This window comes from Sycon ciliatum, chromosome 5 (assembly GCF_964019385.1).
Source record: "Sycon ciliatum chromosome 5, ocSycCili1.1, whole genome shotgun sequence".
Lineage (NCBI taxonomy): Eukaryota > Metazoa > Porifera > Calcarea > Leucosolenida > Sycettidae > Sycon > Sycon ciliatum.
Window position 1 is genome coordinate 14,920,686 of NC_088647.1, and position 17,828 is coordinate 14,938,513.

General features: G+C 47.2%; 1 protein-coding gene across 1 annotated transcript; it reads left to right on the forward strand.

Annotated features, from left to right (window-relative positions):
- Positions 1-9,954: 9,954 nt before the first annotated feature.
- Positions 9,955-17,511, forward strand: LOC135817770 (acidic mammalian chitinase-like). Its single transcript, XM_065331011.1, has 6 exons — positions 9,955-10,539; positions 12,945-13,482; positions 13,897-13,969; positions 14,934-14,995; positions 15,428-15,667; positions 16,801-17,511. Exons 1-6 carry the CDS (start codon positions 10,270-10,272, stop codon positions 17,160-17,162), a joined length of 1,545 nt encoding a protein of 514 aa, XP_065187083.1. The 5' UTR covers positions 9,955-10,269; the 3' UTR covers positions 17,163-17,511.
- Positions 17,512-17,828: the final 317 nt, after the last annotated feature.

Genomic DNA, 17,828 nt, shown 5'->3' on the forward strand with positions numbered 1-17,828 from the left:
TCATGGATAGCATGCAAGTCGGTGCAAATAGACAGAGACAAAAAAACTAAGTTTTGAAATGCACTTAGCTCTACTGTGCAGTATACTACGGTGATGTGCGTGTTTGGTGGGGAAAGTCCCGTCGTGGACGGGAGAACAATCCCAGTGAAAGAGTCACTGGTACAAGTGACTGTTTCCAGTGTATGCATTTGGTGGTAATAGTCCAGTACGGTGGGTAGGAAAATAACACTAAAAGAGTTAGGCTAGTAACTGACCTGGTAAAGCACTGACCTTTTCATTCTCTGAGAAGATCCACAGTTGGTATCGGACAGCTCTGACGGCTGGACCAAGGCAGGGACGTGGATCACTTACAATGAAGAGACATCGGCGGCCGCCATAACGAAATATGCAGGTTGGTCATGACTTATAGCTCAGTGAATTGTGCATGTGGTTCTCAGGGAGGTTCTGGGTAGTTCTGGGTAGTTCTGGGGAGGGGGGGGGGGGGTGTGACCAGGGTGTACTGCATGGTTGTATGCAGCTCAGTCATAGTATTATTATTAATCGCATTTCCGCGTCAATGTCAGCAATTTCTACATGATAAATGCCCACAGATTCGCATATGCTGGATGGATACGGGAAGGGGACAGCCAACAATAGACAACACGACAAGGGTCAAGAAAAAAACCAGACCAATAGCTAGCACGAGGCACAACATCAAGGCCCGAGAGGCAGAGTATTGCTACAAACGACAGTTTTAAACAGACAAACGAATGGACGAAAGACTGTTGCGCCGTGTGCCGGAAGAGCTCCGTCTTGCCCGGCTTTTAACCTGAATTGTGCATGACTGTGCCGTTCTGGGTGGTGCTCAGCGGACGGCCAGGGTGCACTGTGTACTGTATGGCTGCGGCAATGCTGACATAGCATGCACACCAGGTGATGCACTAAATGCACATGTATATGCACTGTCATAAGATCATCATGACATGTGATCATTCACACCGAAATTGCATGCGTATACAAACTATGGAGGTGTAGGTGAGGCGACCAAACAAATTTGGAGAAAATAGCCTCAGTGTTTTTTAAGCGATGGCGGTGAGACAGAAACGCGCTACTGCAAACCTATCAGTCGATTATGAACTACTGTTGTGCAGCCAGTCGCATCGCACATGTACATCACCTTTTCCAATGGTCTGTTTGTTCCCTTATAACGTCATGGCTTCATGCAGGCGGAAAATGCGGTACATCCCGCTATAAAATGCCCTTGTAGCTGTCTGCGATAATCGCACGGGACCGGCAGAAACAGTCCGGTCGGTCAGGCCATGACCGGACCAACGTTTTGGTCACCAACATGTGTTTACTGCTGAGGGGTTCCTGTATACCCTCCGTATCATACACAAACTGTATGAATGGCTAGGGTATGGCGGGACCAATCAAAGCTGACTGGTTCCGCCGGTTCTGTCGCATGGCATCCCGAAGCGATCACTGAACAGTACGGCAACAACTAATTGCTTAGCCACTTCTCTGCTTCTGTGTCGCACACAGTGGACAATAAACTGGCCGGAGTGTTCGTGTTCGACACGTCAATGGACACCATGGACTTCGGCTCGGGCACGTTCACCTACAAGGTCAGCAAGACGGTTCGCAGCGTCCTGAACGGCGGTGGTCCCGGCCCGTCGCCCGGTAGCCATGTCTGCACGCCAGCAGCGCAGTGCAACGTCTGCGCCGCCTGCTGCAAGACCTACCTGAAGACGCAGAGCGACTGCGATGCGTGCGTGGCGCAGGCGTGCCCCAAGACGAACGTGTGCCAGCCGAGCGGCTCGTGTACCGTGTGCGCCGCCTGCTGCAAGAGCTACTTGAAAACGCAGAACGATTGCGACGCCTGCGTCAAGTCTGAGTGCACCTAGCCTTGCAGCATCCCGCGCTGTAAAACTATAGTACTCGTACACAGCCTGCGTCAAGTCTGAGTGCACCTAGCCTTGCAGCATCCCGCGCTGTAAAACTATAGTACTCGTACACAGTGCTTGCAGCCAGGTGTCACTGCGCTCCAGGCACCCATATACATTCTTGCCATATTAGAACTACGCTCTGTGTGTGTGAGGGGGGGGGGGGGGTGGGGGCAGAGCACGCGTAGAACTTCTCTTTGCAATGGCTGCCCCTGATCTCTACGCTATCAGTTCACACGCTTTTTTCACGTCTGATTATCTCACTGCATTCAATTGATAGGTAGCTCTGCATCTTTCTGCATCGGTCAGTCTTTCGGCACTTCGAGCATATTTGAAGTGTGTGGTGCCTCATTCGAAGTGCAGCGTGCAGCAGTTGTAGATGTGTAGGTTAACTGTTCAGTAGCTGTTATTCTGAGAGGCCAGGGGAAGGCATGCATTCTTAGTCTGTAGAGTATGAGAGCTGAATGCCAGTGGTGTCAGCTTCTCAGCAAGTCGGCACACAATCAGACTACAGTCAGACCTTGCTTTTCCTGTCCTCTTTTATCCGGATCCCTCGCAATGCGGAAGAAAATAGCTGGTTACAGATTCACAGCATACGTGGTGCATCCAACATAACCGGTGTTCGGTTATCCGGTTCCCTTGCCTATCCGGATATTCTGGTGGAAAACGGATGTGTGCGGTCAAGGTGGCTGGGGCGGTACATTTTTTCGGGAGAATTTTGACTTCATTCTTGAGTTTATTGGCAGGGTGGAGATGAAATTTGAAAATGTTTTTCGGTGAATCTCTGGAGAATAGCCTTCTCTAGCTTCCTATACATGTAGTTTTATTTTTACTAGGGCTGAAACGATTATACCAATTACTCGGTAAACGATCGATAATTCCTTATAAATCAAGTAATCGTTACGTTATAGATTACTCGTTAGGAATTTTGAGTCCAAAAAGTACTGAAAACCCTCGTTTTGTGAAGTTTGAATCAGTTTCCGCTTGTTTTGGAGCTACCCTGTCACTAATGCAGATTTTTGGTATTATGAAGGCCTAGCTTTTGGAAACAGGATAATTTTTGCACAAAATTCTGATGCTATTTGCTAAAGATTATAATCGATTACTCGATCGTTAAGCTAAAGAGTAATCGATAGGTGAAAATCCACGATCGTTTCAGCCCTAATTTTTACTTTGGGACAAAAATTGAAAACGTTTTATTAAAGGTCCGTGGAAAAATCTGACCGTATCTGTTTGCTGGACAGAATGCCGCACACAACCCATGGCTGTTTGTTGCCCGTTATTTTCGCTTCCTCTGCTTGCAGAAATGTAGATTGTGTGACGCAGTGTGATAGTGAGCATACACTAAGCACCAGGTCGCAGTTCAGTAGAACGAATAATATACATTCGTCTGAGGGAATTGTCTTCATAGCTCCAGTACACTATGATTATTATCTATACTGTAGACAACATCAGCAGCAACTGCAAAAGGGCCAGCCACAGCAGAATGCCTAAGATACAAGTGCATGTGAGGGACCCAGCAATGCAAGTGCATGTGCGGGTCCTAGCGGGGGGGGGGGGGGCTGTCTACTACTAGTAGATGTATATAAAAAATAACACAGCCTATTAAAGTTAGTTCGGCAGGGCTCTCCAAAAAAAATAGAGAAACGAAATTCTCCGCTTTATGAGAAAAACATCAAGGGGATGCAACAGTGTCCTAGCATAATATTTCATCAGAATGTTTGAGACGGTTAAAAATATTATACGTTAAAAATAAATTTATTATGATTATAATAATAAGGTGGCAGATAGTGAAGCCCGCTGTAAGCTGCAATTTTCACACAGGAAAAGTTTCTAGCTGACTAAAGGCTAGCCGTAACAATATTAGTTTAAAAAATAGAGCGTGTGTGGGCAGGCGTGTAGTCACCGCCATATTGCCAGGTGTATTTAGCACCATATTATGAATAAAACAAAATACTACTTCAAAAATAACACGACTTCAAGTACTGGCAGTTAAAACATGTGCCATTTCTCTTTACGCTCTCACGGTGGCTCAAGACAAGGGGTCATGGATAGCATGCAAGTCGGTGCAAATAGACAGAGACAAAAAAACTTTGAAATGCACTTAGCTCTACTGTGCAGTATACTACGGTGATGTGCGTGTTTGGTGGGGAAAGTCCCGTCGTGGACGGGAGAACAATCCCAGTGAAAGAGTCACTGGTACAAGTGACTGTTTCCAGTGTATGCATTTGGTGGTAATAGTCCAGTACGGTGGGTAGGAAAATAACACTAAAAGAGTTAGGCTAGTATAACTGACCTGGTAAAGCACTGACCTTTTCATTCTCTGAGAAGATCCACAGTTGGTATCGGACATATGCAATGCATCAGGACAGTTATTTGCATTCATTGCGCAACGCGGCTGTTCCGTGGAGGATTTCGGACCGTACCATAGGTGAAACTGTCCTCTACCGAGTCCAGGATGAGCTTTCTTGGCGCCGTATTCGGGAGTTGTGATGCTGTGTGTGTGTGGTGTGTCGGCGGTGCTCACGTTCTGCCAGCCTTGAGCCTCAGCAACTGTTCCTCTACTTCATCAAAGTCCAGTGACGCTCCGCCGGTGCCATCCAGTATCGGCGACAACTCGTTGTGACGGATGATTGGCTGATGCTCTGGTGGAGCGGGCAGGTCCAGTGCTGCATACACCAGAAACACGCATGCACGTGCACAGACAGACACACGGACAGAAATGCACATGCATGTGCACAGGCACAGACAGACAGACAAAAACACACACACAGAGGGAAAAACAGTTCAGAGCTATTGGAGCGCAGCCCAGCCTCCAAGGTCCATTCACCATGGCTAACAACACCGGCTAAATACCGGTGACTTAATTTCTTACGGCACCTAGTTATTGGCAGTGCAAAACCTTTTAAAAAAGGCTGCAAGGAACATTGCTTCTAGCATGCGACTGTAGCTTACCTGAGGGAGGTCGACGGCGAGGCGGTGGAACTTTAGTTGCACTAAAGCAGAATATAACGCAGATCAACAAACAGTCTTGATCATAACGCACTAGAGCAATCTTCACTAGAAGGTATGCTCAAGCATACTTTTCTCTTCGTAGGTACGAGGAAGGACAGTTTGGTATGAGTTACGACGAGCGGTCCACTATCGTAAGTTGTAACCAGATCCTATACGGTCAGGTGGTGTGACGACTTTTTACAAGGGTTCTTAGAATGCCCATGCTACTCTACGGGGGCGGTGTACAGTGCACAACGTTGTGGTGGACTGCAGTTGTCTATCTAGTATATACTGTGCGCGCGGCGTTGAGCTGAACAAATGACCATGATGACATACCCCTGCCCAGCAACAGGATAGACAGCAGCATGGTGCATTGAGAATACAATAGATGATATGGCAAATAACGTCCAACTAGACGTGGGAGGGCATTGCAGAGTACTAGTAGTTGCATACAAAGTTCAAAGTTGTACGGTTACCTGTGACTTGTGCTCCTGCAGAGCTCAGGGCCTATCGTGTACACATCGTAGTGTAAATTGTATGCAACTGGTATGCAATGCTCTCCCAAGGCTAGTTGCACGATACTGGGCATATCATCTATTATGTAGTGGTGATGTGTGGATGTCCGTTGGACTGATAACGATGGTCTAACTCAATCCTACACACTTACCCATCAGCCATCTTCAGGCGCCGGTTTGCCATCTGCAAAACACAGACAGACAGACACACACAGACAGACACACACACACACGCACACAGACACACACACACACATGTACAAAAGGTCAAGTGACTGCATTATAGTGAGCACCGTATTTTCCGGAGTATAAGCCGCACTTTAAACACCCGTGATTCACCCACGAAAATTCGGTGCCGCTTTTACTACGATGGCTGAATTATCAGTAATAAATAGGGTAGATGTCTGTATTTTGTTACAAAAAAATCTGGGCGCGGCATATACTCCAGTGCGGCTTCTACTCCGGAAAGTACGGCACATGCACATGTACTTCCATTCCACACATACATATTCTACTAAACATGCCGCCGACCAGGACTCACTCAAAGAAAGGAAAAAAAGGCCAAGTGAAAGGAGAATGACTGAGATGGCGTGCCGCCTCCAATAGCACAGCCAGTCCGTCGTAGTGCGCTCACAGGGTTCTGACATTATGAATACCGTACTGGCAATATATGTTGCCGCAGTGAGGCCATGAAGCGTTACATTGGCACATGTTTGCCGCACGCAGGGCGTTACATGCAAAGTCGCACAGGAGCCGTTACACAGGTTTCTATATTGCCGCAGTCCTTTTTTTGCTATTGCCGCATCACTTTTTTGCTATTGCCGCATCATTTTTTTGCTTTTGCCGCATCATTTTTTTCTTTTCATCCACATTGAAGGCACAGAAATTCAGTTGCTATCCAACTGTTACAAACCCGACGGCAAAGGGCGACAACGATATCAATAGAAGACTGTACATGTATATTTTAATTATCAGAGTGATCTGTTCACAAAAAGATCATCAAAAGGAAAGTGACATAGGGGAAGAGCGCTTCCTCCAAAAACTACTTTTCACCACGCGGTACACGTGCTTTCACAGTTTTCAGCCTTTTTTTGCAGTGCAAACTGCAATGAAAAGATCGCCGCACCCCGCCGGACGCGCGTTACGAACTCAACGAAAATTTGTCGCACTAGCCTAGTCGCGCGTTACGCCGCACCCCCCTGCGTTACGCGTTACGCGGCAACATATATTGCCAATACGGTAGATAGGGTAAATACTAAATATTACCGTATTGAGGCGTGTTCGGTATTTGACTCTAATACATAAATTCATTTTTTTCACGGTTCTCGTTAATTGTGTTGGGTTTAGAGTATTCACTGGTGACACTGTGTTTGCCCGTACAAGAGGCTTAACACGCCACTCATAGCCATAGCCATAGCCATAGCCATAGGGTACTGCTTACCTCCTTGGACATACTACGCGGTGCAATGTCTTCCGGTAACTGCAGGTCACAGTTTTGCATGTTCAGTTTGCTCTCAGGACATTTCTGCCAGAGCACGTTTTGCATGTTCAGTTTGCTCTCAGGACATTTCTGCCAGAGCACAGCACACAAAGACACATGAAACGTTCCACGGTTGGCTGAATTATCAGTAATAAAAGTTGTTGCCTCCGATTCACCAACAAGGGAGGCGCCCACACCAGCATTTTGAAAAATAGCACCAAAGTAGCTATCTACACATCAGCACTTTTTTTATTTCTTTTATTTTTTTATGAAAGAGTGCACATGCCTACATAGAATGGAAGAGAACAACAACATCAACAACAACAACAACAACAACAACAACAACAACAACAACAACAACAACAACAACAACAACAACAACAACAACAACAACAACAACAACAACAACAACAACAACAACAACAACAACAACAACAACAACAACAACAACAACAACAACAACAACAACAACAACAACAACAACAACAACAACAACAACAACAACAACAACAACAACAACAACAACAACAACAACAACAACAACAACAACAACAACAACAACAACAACAACAACAACAACAACAACAACAACAACAACAACAACAACAACAACAACAACAACAACAACAACAACAACAACAACAACAACAACAACAACAACAACAACAACAACAACAACAACAACAACAACAACAACAACAACAACAACAACAACAACAACAACAACAACAACAACAACAACAACAACAACAACAACAACAACAACAACAACAACAACAACAACAACAACAACAACAACAACAACAACAACAACAACAACAACAACAACAACAACAACAACAACAACAACAACAACAACAACAACAACAACAACAACAACAACAACAACAACAACAACAACAACAACAACAACAACAACAACAACAACAACAACAACAACAACAACAACAACAACAACAACAACAACAACAACAACAACAACAACAACAACAACAACAACAACAACAACAACAACAACAACAACAACAACAACAACAACAACAACAACAACAACAACAACAACAACAACAACAACAACAACAACAACAACAACAACAACAACAACAACAACAACAACAACAACAACAACAACAACAACAACAACAACAACAACAACAACAACAACAACAACAACAACAACAACAACAACAACAACAACAACAACAACAACAACAACAACAACAACAACAACAACAACAACAACAACAACAACAACAACAACAACAACAACAACAACAACAACAACAACAACAACAACAACAACAACAACAACAACAACAACAACAACAACAACAACAACAACAACAACAACAACAACAACAACAACAACAACAACAACAACAACAACAACAACAACAACAACAACAACAACAACAACAACAACAACAACAACAACAACAACAACAACAACAACAACAACAACAACAACAACAACAACAACAACAACAACAACAACAACAACAACAACAACAACAACAACAACAACAACAACAACAACAACAACAACAACAACAACAACAACAACAACAACAACAACAACAACAACAACAACAACAACAACAACAACAACAACAACAACAACAACAACAACAACAACAACAACAACAACAACAACAACAACAACAACAACAACAACAACAACAACAACAACAACAACAACAACAACAACAACAACAACAACAACAACAACAACAACAACAACAACAACAACAACAACAACAACAACAACAACAACAACAACAACAACAACAACAACAACAACAACAACAACAACAACAACAACAACAACAACAACAACAACAACAACAACAACAACAACAACAACAACAACAACAACAACAACAACAACAACAACAACAACAACAACAACAACAACAACAACAACAACAACAACAACAACAACAACAACAACAACAACAACAACAACAACAACAACAACAACAACAACAACAACAACAACAACAACAACAACAACAACAACAACAACAACAACAACAACAACAACAACAACAACAACAACAACAACAACAACAACAACAACAACAACAACAACAACAACAACAACAACAACAACATAATCATTACATGTACAGTCAACTTCGCTTATGTTACATGTATAACGACACTCGGCGGGGTATCAAACGGTGTCCTTACCCGTGAAGTGTCGTTATACCCGAAGTCTCATTATATTATTATTGTATTTCAGTGGGATGGGACTTTGCTCTGGTCTGAGCATGGAAATTATGTCGTTATTCGCGAATTGTCGTTATATCCGCAGTCGTTATTAGCGAAGTACTTAGGCTGTTGAAGTTTTGTAGCTGGGCTGATATGAGTGGCTCGCCTCGCCAGCCGGCTAGCCCTGACTGCCTGAGCTGAGTCCCTGACCTGAGCCGATACGTAACCGTTGAGAACGCTACCTGTTACCATGGTTACTTGACTCTTGAGTCAGCTTGAGCAAGAAGTGCAATGCCCCCATCTGACTCTGAGGTCAGGGCATGTCCACATCCAGCTGGCCCACGTAGATCTACACTGTAGATCTAGATCTACGTAGATCTACTGCACTGCCACTGGCCTGTTTGTGGCCCATGGCCCCATCATCCAAGCCGCGGCACGAGTAGAGAGAGGTCGAGACGAGAACACGACCGGACGCGGGCGCTTTGCTAGCGCTTGTGGAGGGCGAGGGATGGGTACGGGTGGGTAGGGGGTGTGCTGAGCTGTGCGCACAGCAGTACAGGCACACCCGGACAGTTGAACTTGAAGCATTAAAATCAGGCTGTCGTCGTGTCGATGCGACGTTGCCGCAATGACCAAGAAAGGCCATCCAAAAATCGCTTGTCGTAGCATTTGGAGCATGCTGTCCATCAAGATGTGAAGCTGTCAGTGTTAGTGCATCCACTGCATAAAAGGAGTCTACCACGGTCTACACCTAAGACAAAGTCCTTGCTTGAGATGGCCAGGCAGTTTTCTACCGCTGTCTCGATATCTCCTATGGCTTATGGCATGGAACGATATTGTCAATGTCACTTGTCAGCGCAAATCGGATTGGGCTGAGCTGCTCTGCTTCTGGACCGGCCTGACGGACCGCCGATCGAATCGGCGTCTACGTGCACAGGCGCAAACTGCTGTCATAGCGGAGCTCGCGATGCCTGAAGCCGAAGACGAGAACCGGGCAGGTGTTTTTCCAGCTGCTGTTCCGTTTTCCTTGCCTAGTTAGTGCAAGGACAGTTTGTCTGAGTTTTACTTGTGACGAAGTACCATTCATATTTGTTGAGAAAGAAGGGGCTGCCTCGTGCGCTTTGTTGGAAGGTGAGATTACAAGATGGCGCCTCGTGTTGTCCCTCTGCCGTTCATTCTGGTGCTGCTGATGGTGGCAAGCAGCGGATTTGTGTCCGTGACTAGCACGCCCATCATGGGAGCCTACTTCGCCAACTGGGCGCAGTATCACACAGCGCCATACACGTACACGCCGGAGAATCTTGCACCGATCGTCGGCTCGCTGGATCATCTCATGTACGCCTTCGCCTACATCGATCCGAGTAGCTTCGCGGTGACCAAGGTCGAGCCGAAAGACCCGCAGTTTTACGGCGAGGTGAGTTCGCATAGATTGTCCAGTGTATGAACGACCTCATCACCACAACAACCAGTGCCGGCAGAGGCATTAAAGTTTTGGCTTTACGTTTTACATGTGATAATAATAATGTGTTATCCCTCCCTTACTGGCCAAGTTAGTATTGACTCCCATAGATTTGTGACACCTAAGCAGTCCAATACTCCTGCTTATTTTCACTCCTTAGGGCTATTGACTGACTCTAAAGCGTTAGTTACTTCAGGCATGTCGGAAGGTATTCGGCATTGGTGCGGCCATTGATGAGCAGAGGGTCCAGGGGGTACGGGTCCTCCCCCGGGAACATGTTTAGGGAAATTGGGCCCAAATAGCCCATATTCGATTGGTTCAAAAATCCGAAGATGAAATTATTGGTGCGGATTTGGCCGCACCTGTCACACCGGTTCCGACACCCCTATATTTGACTCCTGTTTAGGAATTAAACACAGGCTTTGGCTGGTCATGATAAATCCCAGCATGACTGGAATAGAAGCCGGTTGAGTCGAAGTGCGCTGTGACACAGAAGCATGGTTTGAATAGAAGACGCTCTCTACACGAGCAAGTACAAGTACTTGCACAGAGCATGTGTGGCAGTATGCACGGCACAGTGTTAGACTGAAGATGTGGACGTAGAAGCATGTTTTGAATAGAAGCATAGTTTGAACCCCAGCTGATATGGCCGTAAGCACCTGCTTTTATATGCGACAATAACTACGGTATATTGACGTCGTACTTGGTCAGTATAGGAAATAAAACCTCGTTAAAGACCGAGGCTTTGCCTCTAGACATTTTCTCGGCTAACATTTCCTATATTGAGCTCATACTCAGTCAATATTAAATTGTTATTTCAGGATTACTCAAAGGCTACCGCCTATCTGGGGGATCTCCTATTTTTATACTGAAGTATGTACTAGGAACATAGTAAAAAGGAGAAAGTGCACAACTTGAAGTGAGTGTGATTTGAAATTTGTACTGGGACTGGGAGGCTAGGGACTCTACTCGTGCATCGCGTTGTCATTCGTTGTGCTGTGACTGTCGATAATCGCATTCGGCTGCGCATGCTCTGTCCGATTGAGCTACAAACACTGTTTGGTCCCAAGGCGCCCCACATAAGAACGGGTCAAGTCACGGTTTGCTGACTGAACTAAACTGATAATATCCAGGCACCGCATTGCCACGGTACATGTAAGCCCTGGACTGGGTGGTATGGACTACATGTATCAGAAGTTTACACACAAATCATAGTGGTACAGTACAATAATGGTGGTACATGTACACCTGGCAAAGTGGCGGCAAATGCATGCCTGCTTGCCCACACAACGCTCTCTAAGCTGCAAAGTTCAGGCAAAGAGTCGCGGCTTCTCTAGGCGCCGTGCCACAACTTATGATGTGGTGAGAGAAGGTGTGCTCTTCGCCAGAACTTTGCAGCTTAGATTTAGAGAGCATTATGTGGGCAGGTGTGCCTTTACTGCCATTTCCTCAGGTGTGTCGCAGTTTAAAAAGTACTTCTTGAAGTAGTAGATTCTACCACCATTTCTATACTATATTATGTGATGCTGGCATTGGAGTGGTCACTTCATTCCACTGTATTATTATTAAATTTTTGATTGGGCAATCCCCACAGGCCTAAGGCCTTCTTACAGGGTACCCTAAATGTGCCAATACAAGGTAACGGAAGCGAGAAACAGATGTCACAAGTGCAAAGGCGAATGTCAGCAGGTAGAGAGTTCCAACGATCTGAACGTAGAAAACAAAGAGAAAAAAGATTATGTGCCTGAACAGCATGTCCACATGAGCTGTTGTTGGCATGGCCAGCCCGGTGCGGTTGGCCAGGCCATGGCCGGACTAACGTTTTGCCCACCAACGTGTGTTTACTGCTTTAGAGGGGTTGCTGTATACCCTCAGGGAGTCGGTATTTTACGACTCCTGCTCCGTATCATGCGCAAACTGTATGAAAGTCTATGGTACGGCCGGACCAATCGAGAACTGCTCCCGCCGACCGTGCATGCTGCATGGCCTGGATGATTGTGTGTACACTGTACAGTGAACCCTGTGTAAGACGACCGCCCATGGGACCTTCAAAACGTGGTCTCTGTAACCAGGTGGTCTCCTTATCCAGGGTCATTTGACTGGAAATTGCATCCCTTGGTCCTGATTGCAGTGGTCTTCTGGGACAGGTGGTCGCCTTATCCGAGTGGTCGCCTTGACAGGTTTTACTGTACTTGCGTTTTTCATCCTAATGTTCACTGCTGGTGTGCTGTTGTGCGGCATGGCGCAACACAACCCGTGCAGGTCATGGCCTACAAGAAGACCAATCCGCTTGCGTTTTTCATCCTAATGTTCACTGCTGGTGTGCTGTTGTGCGGCATGGCGCAACACAACCCGTGCAGGTCATGGCCTACAAGAAGACCAATCCGAACATGAAGGTGCTGCTGTCGGTGGGCGGCTGGAACATGCCCTCGTCGATTTTCAGCAAGATGGTCAGCACCAAGACCAACCGCGCTGCGTTCATCAGCAGCTGCGTGACGGCCATTAAGACGACGGGCTTTGACGGCATTGACATTGACTGGGAGTACCCGTGCAGTCCACAGCGCACCGACCACATCAAGTACAGCTGTGCGCAGTTCAAGAGCAGCACGGACGCTGGCGGTACCTGCCCCCAGGACACTCCGAACTTCTCAGCGCTGCTGCAGGAGATGCGCGCCGCGTTCGGCAGTACCTACATGATCACCGTGGCCAGCCAGTCGGCGCACAAGAACTGGGACAAGTTTGACTTCAAGACCATGGACAACTACATCGACTACTGGCACGTCATGACCTACGACTACACGGTGTCGGACATTGCTAACTCGTCGGTAACGTCGCCCAACTGCCCGCTGTACTCACCGCCCGAGTCCAGCGTAGTCCAGTGGAGCCTTAACTACACTGGTAAGACGGCAAGTTTCTAGCTTTTGCAAGTACACTCATACCTCGGTTATCCGGATCCTGAACTTACGGGCACTTCGGTCTATCGGGCAATGTAATCTGATCGTGTGAGTCCTGTAAACACTGGGTGCTGTGCAGCCCTAGACGTGTGAACAGGTGCAGAGTACAAACTTGACACATGCGATCGGATTTCATCGAGCAGCACTGTACCTTGCAGCCACGGTGCTTTTTGTATTCAGGACTGAACATGATCGCGTCGTGGTCTTGCAGACGCCCGCCGTTGTGAATGCCCCTGATGTGTGTGTGTGTGTGTGTGTGTGTTTATGTGTGTGTTTGAGTGTGTGTGTGCGTATGTGTTTGAATGTGTGTGTGTGTGTGTGTATGTGTGTGTATGTTTTCTCGCGTGCATCCATCCAGTGCAAGGGTACCTAGCCGCAGGAGTTCCAGCCAGCAAGATCATCATTGGAATACCCCTATATGGACACACATGGTAAACTGGTGATCAGTGTGCGTTTACTACTGTATGTTACTACTGCATCTGAACTTTGCACAATATGCTCTGAGTAGCTATGCCACTTATGGCTGGGCAAATCTTTCTCAAACCCTTTATGGCTCAAATTTAACCCTTATCCGTCCGACCAGTCAAAATTCTAGTTTTGATAAATTTTACTAGATACATGTAGTCTGTAAAATGGCGGTCAGCACACGCCCAACATCACAGGGTGTGACGAACCATTGTGCACAGCTAGCCGTGGAGCGTGTGATGTTCTTCACGTGTTGACCGCCATTTCGCCGACCTGGAGTAATTTTGAAATCAAGATCAAATCAAGATCAAATCAGGATCAAATCAGGATCAAATCAAGATCAAACCAAGATCCGATCAAGATCAAATCAAGATCTAAGCCACTTTTGATGTTACAGTTTATGTAATTTGTATTGTGCACTCCTGCTGTATGTGACCAGTCTGACCAGTCTGACCGCGCATGTGACTCCCATGGCCCAGTAGTAGTAGTAGAATAGCAGTAGAATTTATTATTTTGATAGGGAAGGCCCTACAGACGTCTTGTTAGAGGGAACCCTAACTTCCCAAGTGCTCTTTACAGAGTGAAACAAAAACGGATAGATGCTCAACCTGACGACACGAGACAGGCTGAGAGAATTCCACCTATCAGCGCCAAGGAAGGAAATAGAGAACATGCCATATCTAGTGGTGGCAGCGGGCAAAGAAAGTGAAGAGAATGATTGCCCTCTAGTGCGCCTCTCGGTGCAAGTAGCAGCCGCCTGCAGGGTGAACATTGAGGAAAGAAGAGGACTTGTAAGCTTATGGTACCAGTACCAGCTCTCCGTAGGCATCGCACTACAGTATAGCGTTAGTCCCGATTCCTGCATGCTGCTGCTGCTTGATCGTGCTGTGTGCCGTTTGTGCTGCCTCTCCTGTAATGCTGTACACACAGGTTTGCGCCAGGTCTAACGGGTGATGCCTGGAAAACGTATGGTCTGAAGGGCGAAATTCAGGGTAAGATCAAAAGCCATCTCCAAGCAGTGGTTGAAGCCGTTGCAGCTGCCCTGCTACCCATGCGAGCCTTGTGTGTGTGTGTGTGTGTGTGTGTGTGTGTGTGTGTGTGTATGGTCACATGGTGAATCAGTTTACTCTCTCTCCCTCTCTCTCTCCCTCTCTCCTCTCTCTCTCTCTCTCTCTCTCTCTCTCTCTCTCTCTCTCTCTCTCTCTCTCTCTCTCTCTCTCTCTCTCTCTCTCTCTCTCTCTCTCTCTCTCTCTCTCTCACACACATATACACACACGCGCGCACACACACACGCACACACACACACACACACACACACACACACACACACACACACACACACACACACACACACACTCATTCACTCTCTCTCTCTCTCTCTCTCTCTCTCTCTCTCTCTCTCCCTCTCCTCTGCCACATTGCAGGTCTGTGCTGTGGTCCGTTCAAGCAGACATACGGTGCAAAGTACGGTAAAGGTTGTCAGCTGTGCGGCACAATGATGGTCAGCGAGATTGATGCATCGGGACCGCAGACCTTCTACGACAAGAAAACCGAGACAATGATCGCTTACCTACCAGAGGACAGCTCTGACGGCTGGACCAAGGCAGGGACGTGGATCACTTACAATGAAGAGACATCGGCGGCCGCCATAACGAAATATGCAGGTTGGTCATGACTTATAGCTCAGTGAATTGTGCATGTGGTTCTCAGGGAGGTTCTGGGTAGTTCTGGGTAGTTCTGGGGAGGGGGGGGGGGGGGGGTGTGACCAGGGTGTACTGCATGGTTGTATGCAGCTCAGTCATAGTATTATTATTAATCGCATTTCCGCGTCAATGTCAGCAATTTCTACATGATAAATGCCCACAGATTCGCATATGCTGGATGGATACGGGAAGGGGACAGCCAACAATAGACAACACGACAAGGGTCAAGAAAAAAACCAGACCAATAGCTAGCACGAGGCACAACATCAAGGCCCGAGAGGCAGAGTATTGCTACAAACGACAGTTTTAAACAGACAAACGAATGGACGAAAGACTGTTGCGCCGTGTGCCGGAAGAGCTCCGTCTTGCCCGGCTTTTAACCTGAATTGTGCATGACTGTGCCGTTCTGGGTGGTGCTCAGCGGACGGCCAGGGTGCACTGTGTACTGTATGGCTGCGGCAATGCTGACATAGCATGCACACCAGGTGATGCACTAAATGCACATGTATATGCACTGTCATAAGATCATCATGACATGTGATCATTCACACCGAAATTGCATGCGTATACAAACTATGGAGGTGTAGGTGAGGCGACCAAACAAATTTGGAGAAAATAGCCTCAGTGTTTTTTAAGCGATGGCGGTGAGACAGAAACGCGCTACTGCAAACCTATCAGTCGATTATGAACTACTGTTGTGCAGCCAGTCGCATCGCACATGTACATCACCTTTTCCAATGGTCTGTTTGTTCCCTTATAACGTCATGGCTTCATGCAGGCGGAAAATGCGGTACATCCCGCTATAAAATGCCCTTGTAGCTGTCTGCGATAATCGCACGGGACCGGCAGAAACAGTCCGGTCGGTCAGGCCATGACCGGACCAACGTTTTGGTCACCAACATGTGTTTACTGCTGAGGGGTTCCTGTATACCCTCCGTATCATACACAAACTGTATGAATGGCTAGGGTATGGCGGGACCAATCAAAGCTGACTGGTTCCGCCGGTTCTGTCGCATGGCATCCCGAAGCGATCACTGAACAGTACGGCAACAACTAATTGCTTAGCCACTTCTCTGCTTCTGTGTCGCACACAGTGGACAATAAACTGGCCGGAGTGTTCGTGTTCGACACGTCAATGGACACCATGGACTTCGGCTCGGGCACGTTCACCTACAAGGTCAGCAAGACGGTTCGCAGCGTCCTGAACGGCGGTGGTCCCGGCCCGTCGCCCGGTAGCCATGTCTGCACGCCAGCAGCGCAGTGCAACGTCTGCGCCGCCTGCTGCAAGACCTACCTGAAGACGCAGAGCGACTGCGATGCGTGCGTGGCGCAGGCGTGCCCCAAGACGAACGTGTGCCAGCCGAGCGGCTCGTGTACCGTGTGCGCCGCCTGCTGCAAGAGCTACTTGAAAACGCAGAACGATTGCGACGCCTGCGTCAAGTCTGAGTGCACCTAGCCTTGCAGCATCCCGCGCTGTAAAACTATAGTACTCGTACACAGTGCTTGCAGCCAGGTGTCACTGCGCTCCAGGCACCCATATACATTCTTGCCATATTAGAACTACGCTCTGTGTGTGTGTGAGGGGGGGGGGGGGGTGGGGGCAGAGCACGCGTAGAACTTCTCTTTGCAATGGCTGCCCCTGATCTCTACGCTATCAGTTCACACGCTTTTTTCACGTCTGATTATCTCACTGCATTCAATTGATAGGTAGCTCTGCATCTTTCTGCATCGGTCAGTCTTTCGGCACTTCGAGCATATTTGAAGTGTGTGGTGCCTCATTCGAAGTGCAGCGTGCAGCAGTTGTAGATGTGTAGGTTAACTGTTCAGTAGCTGTTATTCTGAGAGGCCAGGGGAAGGCATGCATTCTTAGTCTGTAGAGTATGAGAGCTGAATGCCAGTGGTGTCAGCTTCTCAGCAAGTCGGCACACAATCAGACTACAGTCAGACCTTGCTTTTCCTGTCCTCTTTTATCCGGATCCCTCGCAATGCGGAAGAAAATAGCTGGTTACAGATTCACAGCATACGTGGTGCATCCAACATAACCGGTGTTCGGTTATCCGGTTCCCTTGCCTATCCGGATATTCTGGTGGAAAACGGATGTGTGCGGTCAAGGTGGCTGGGG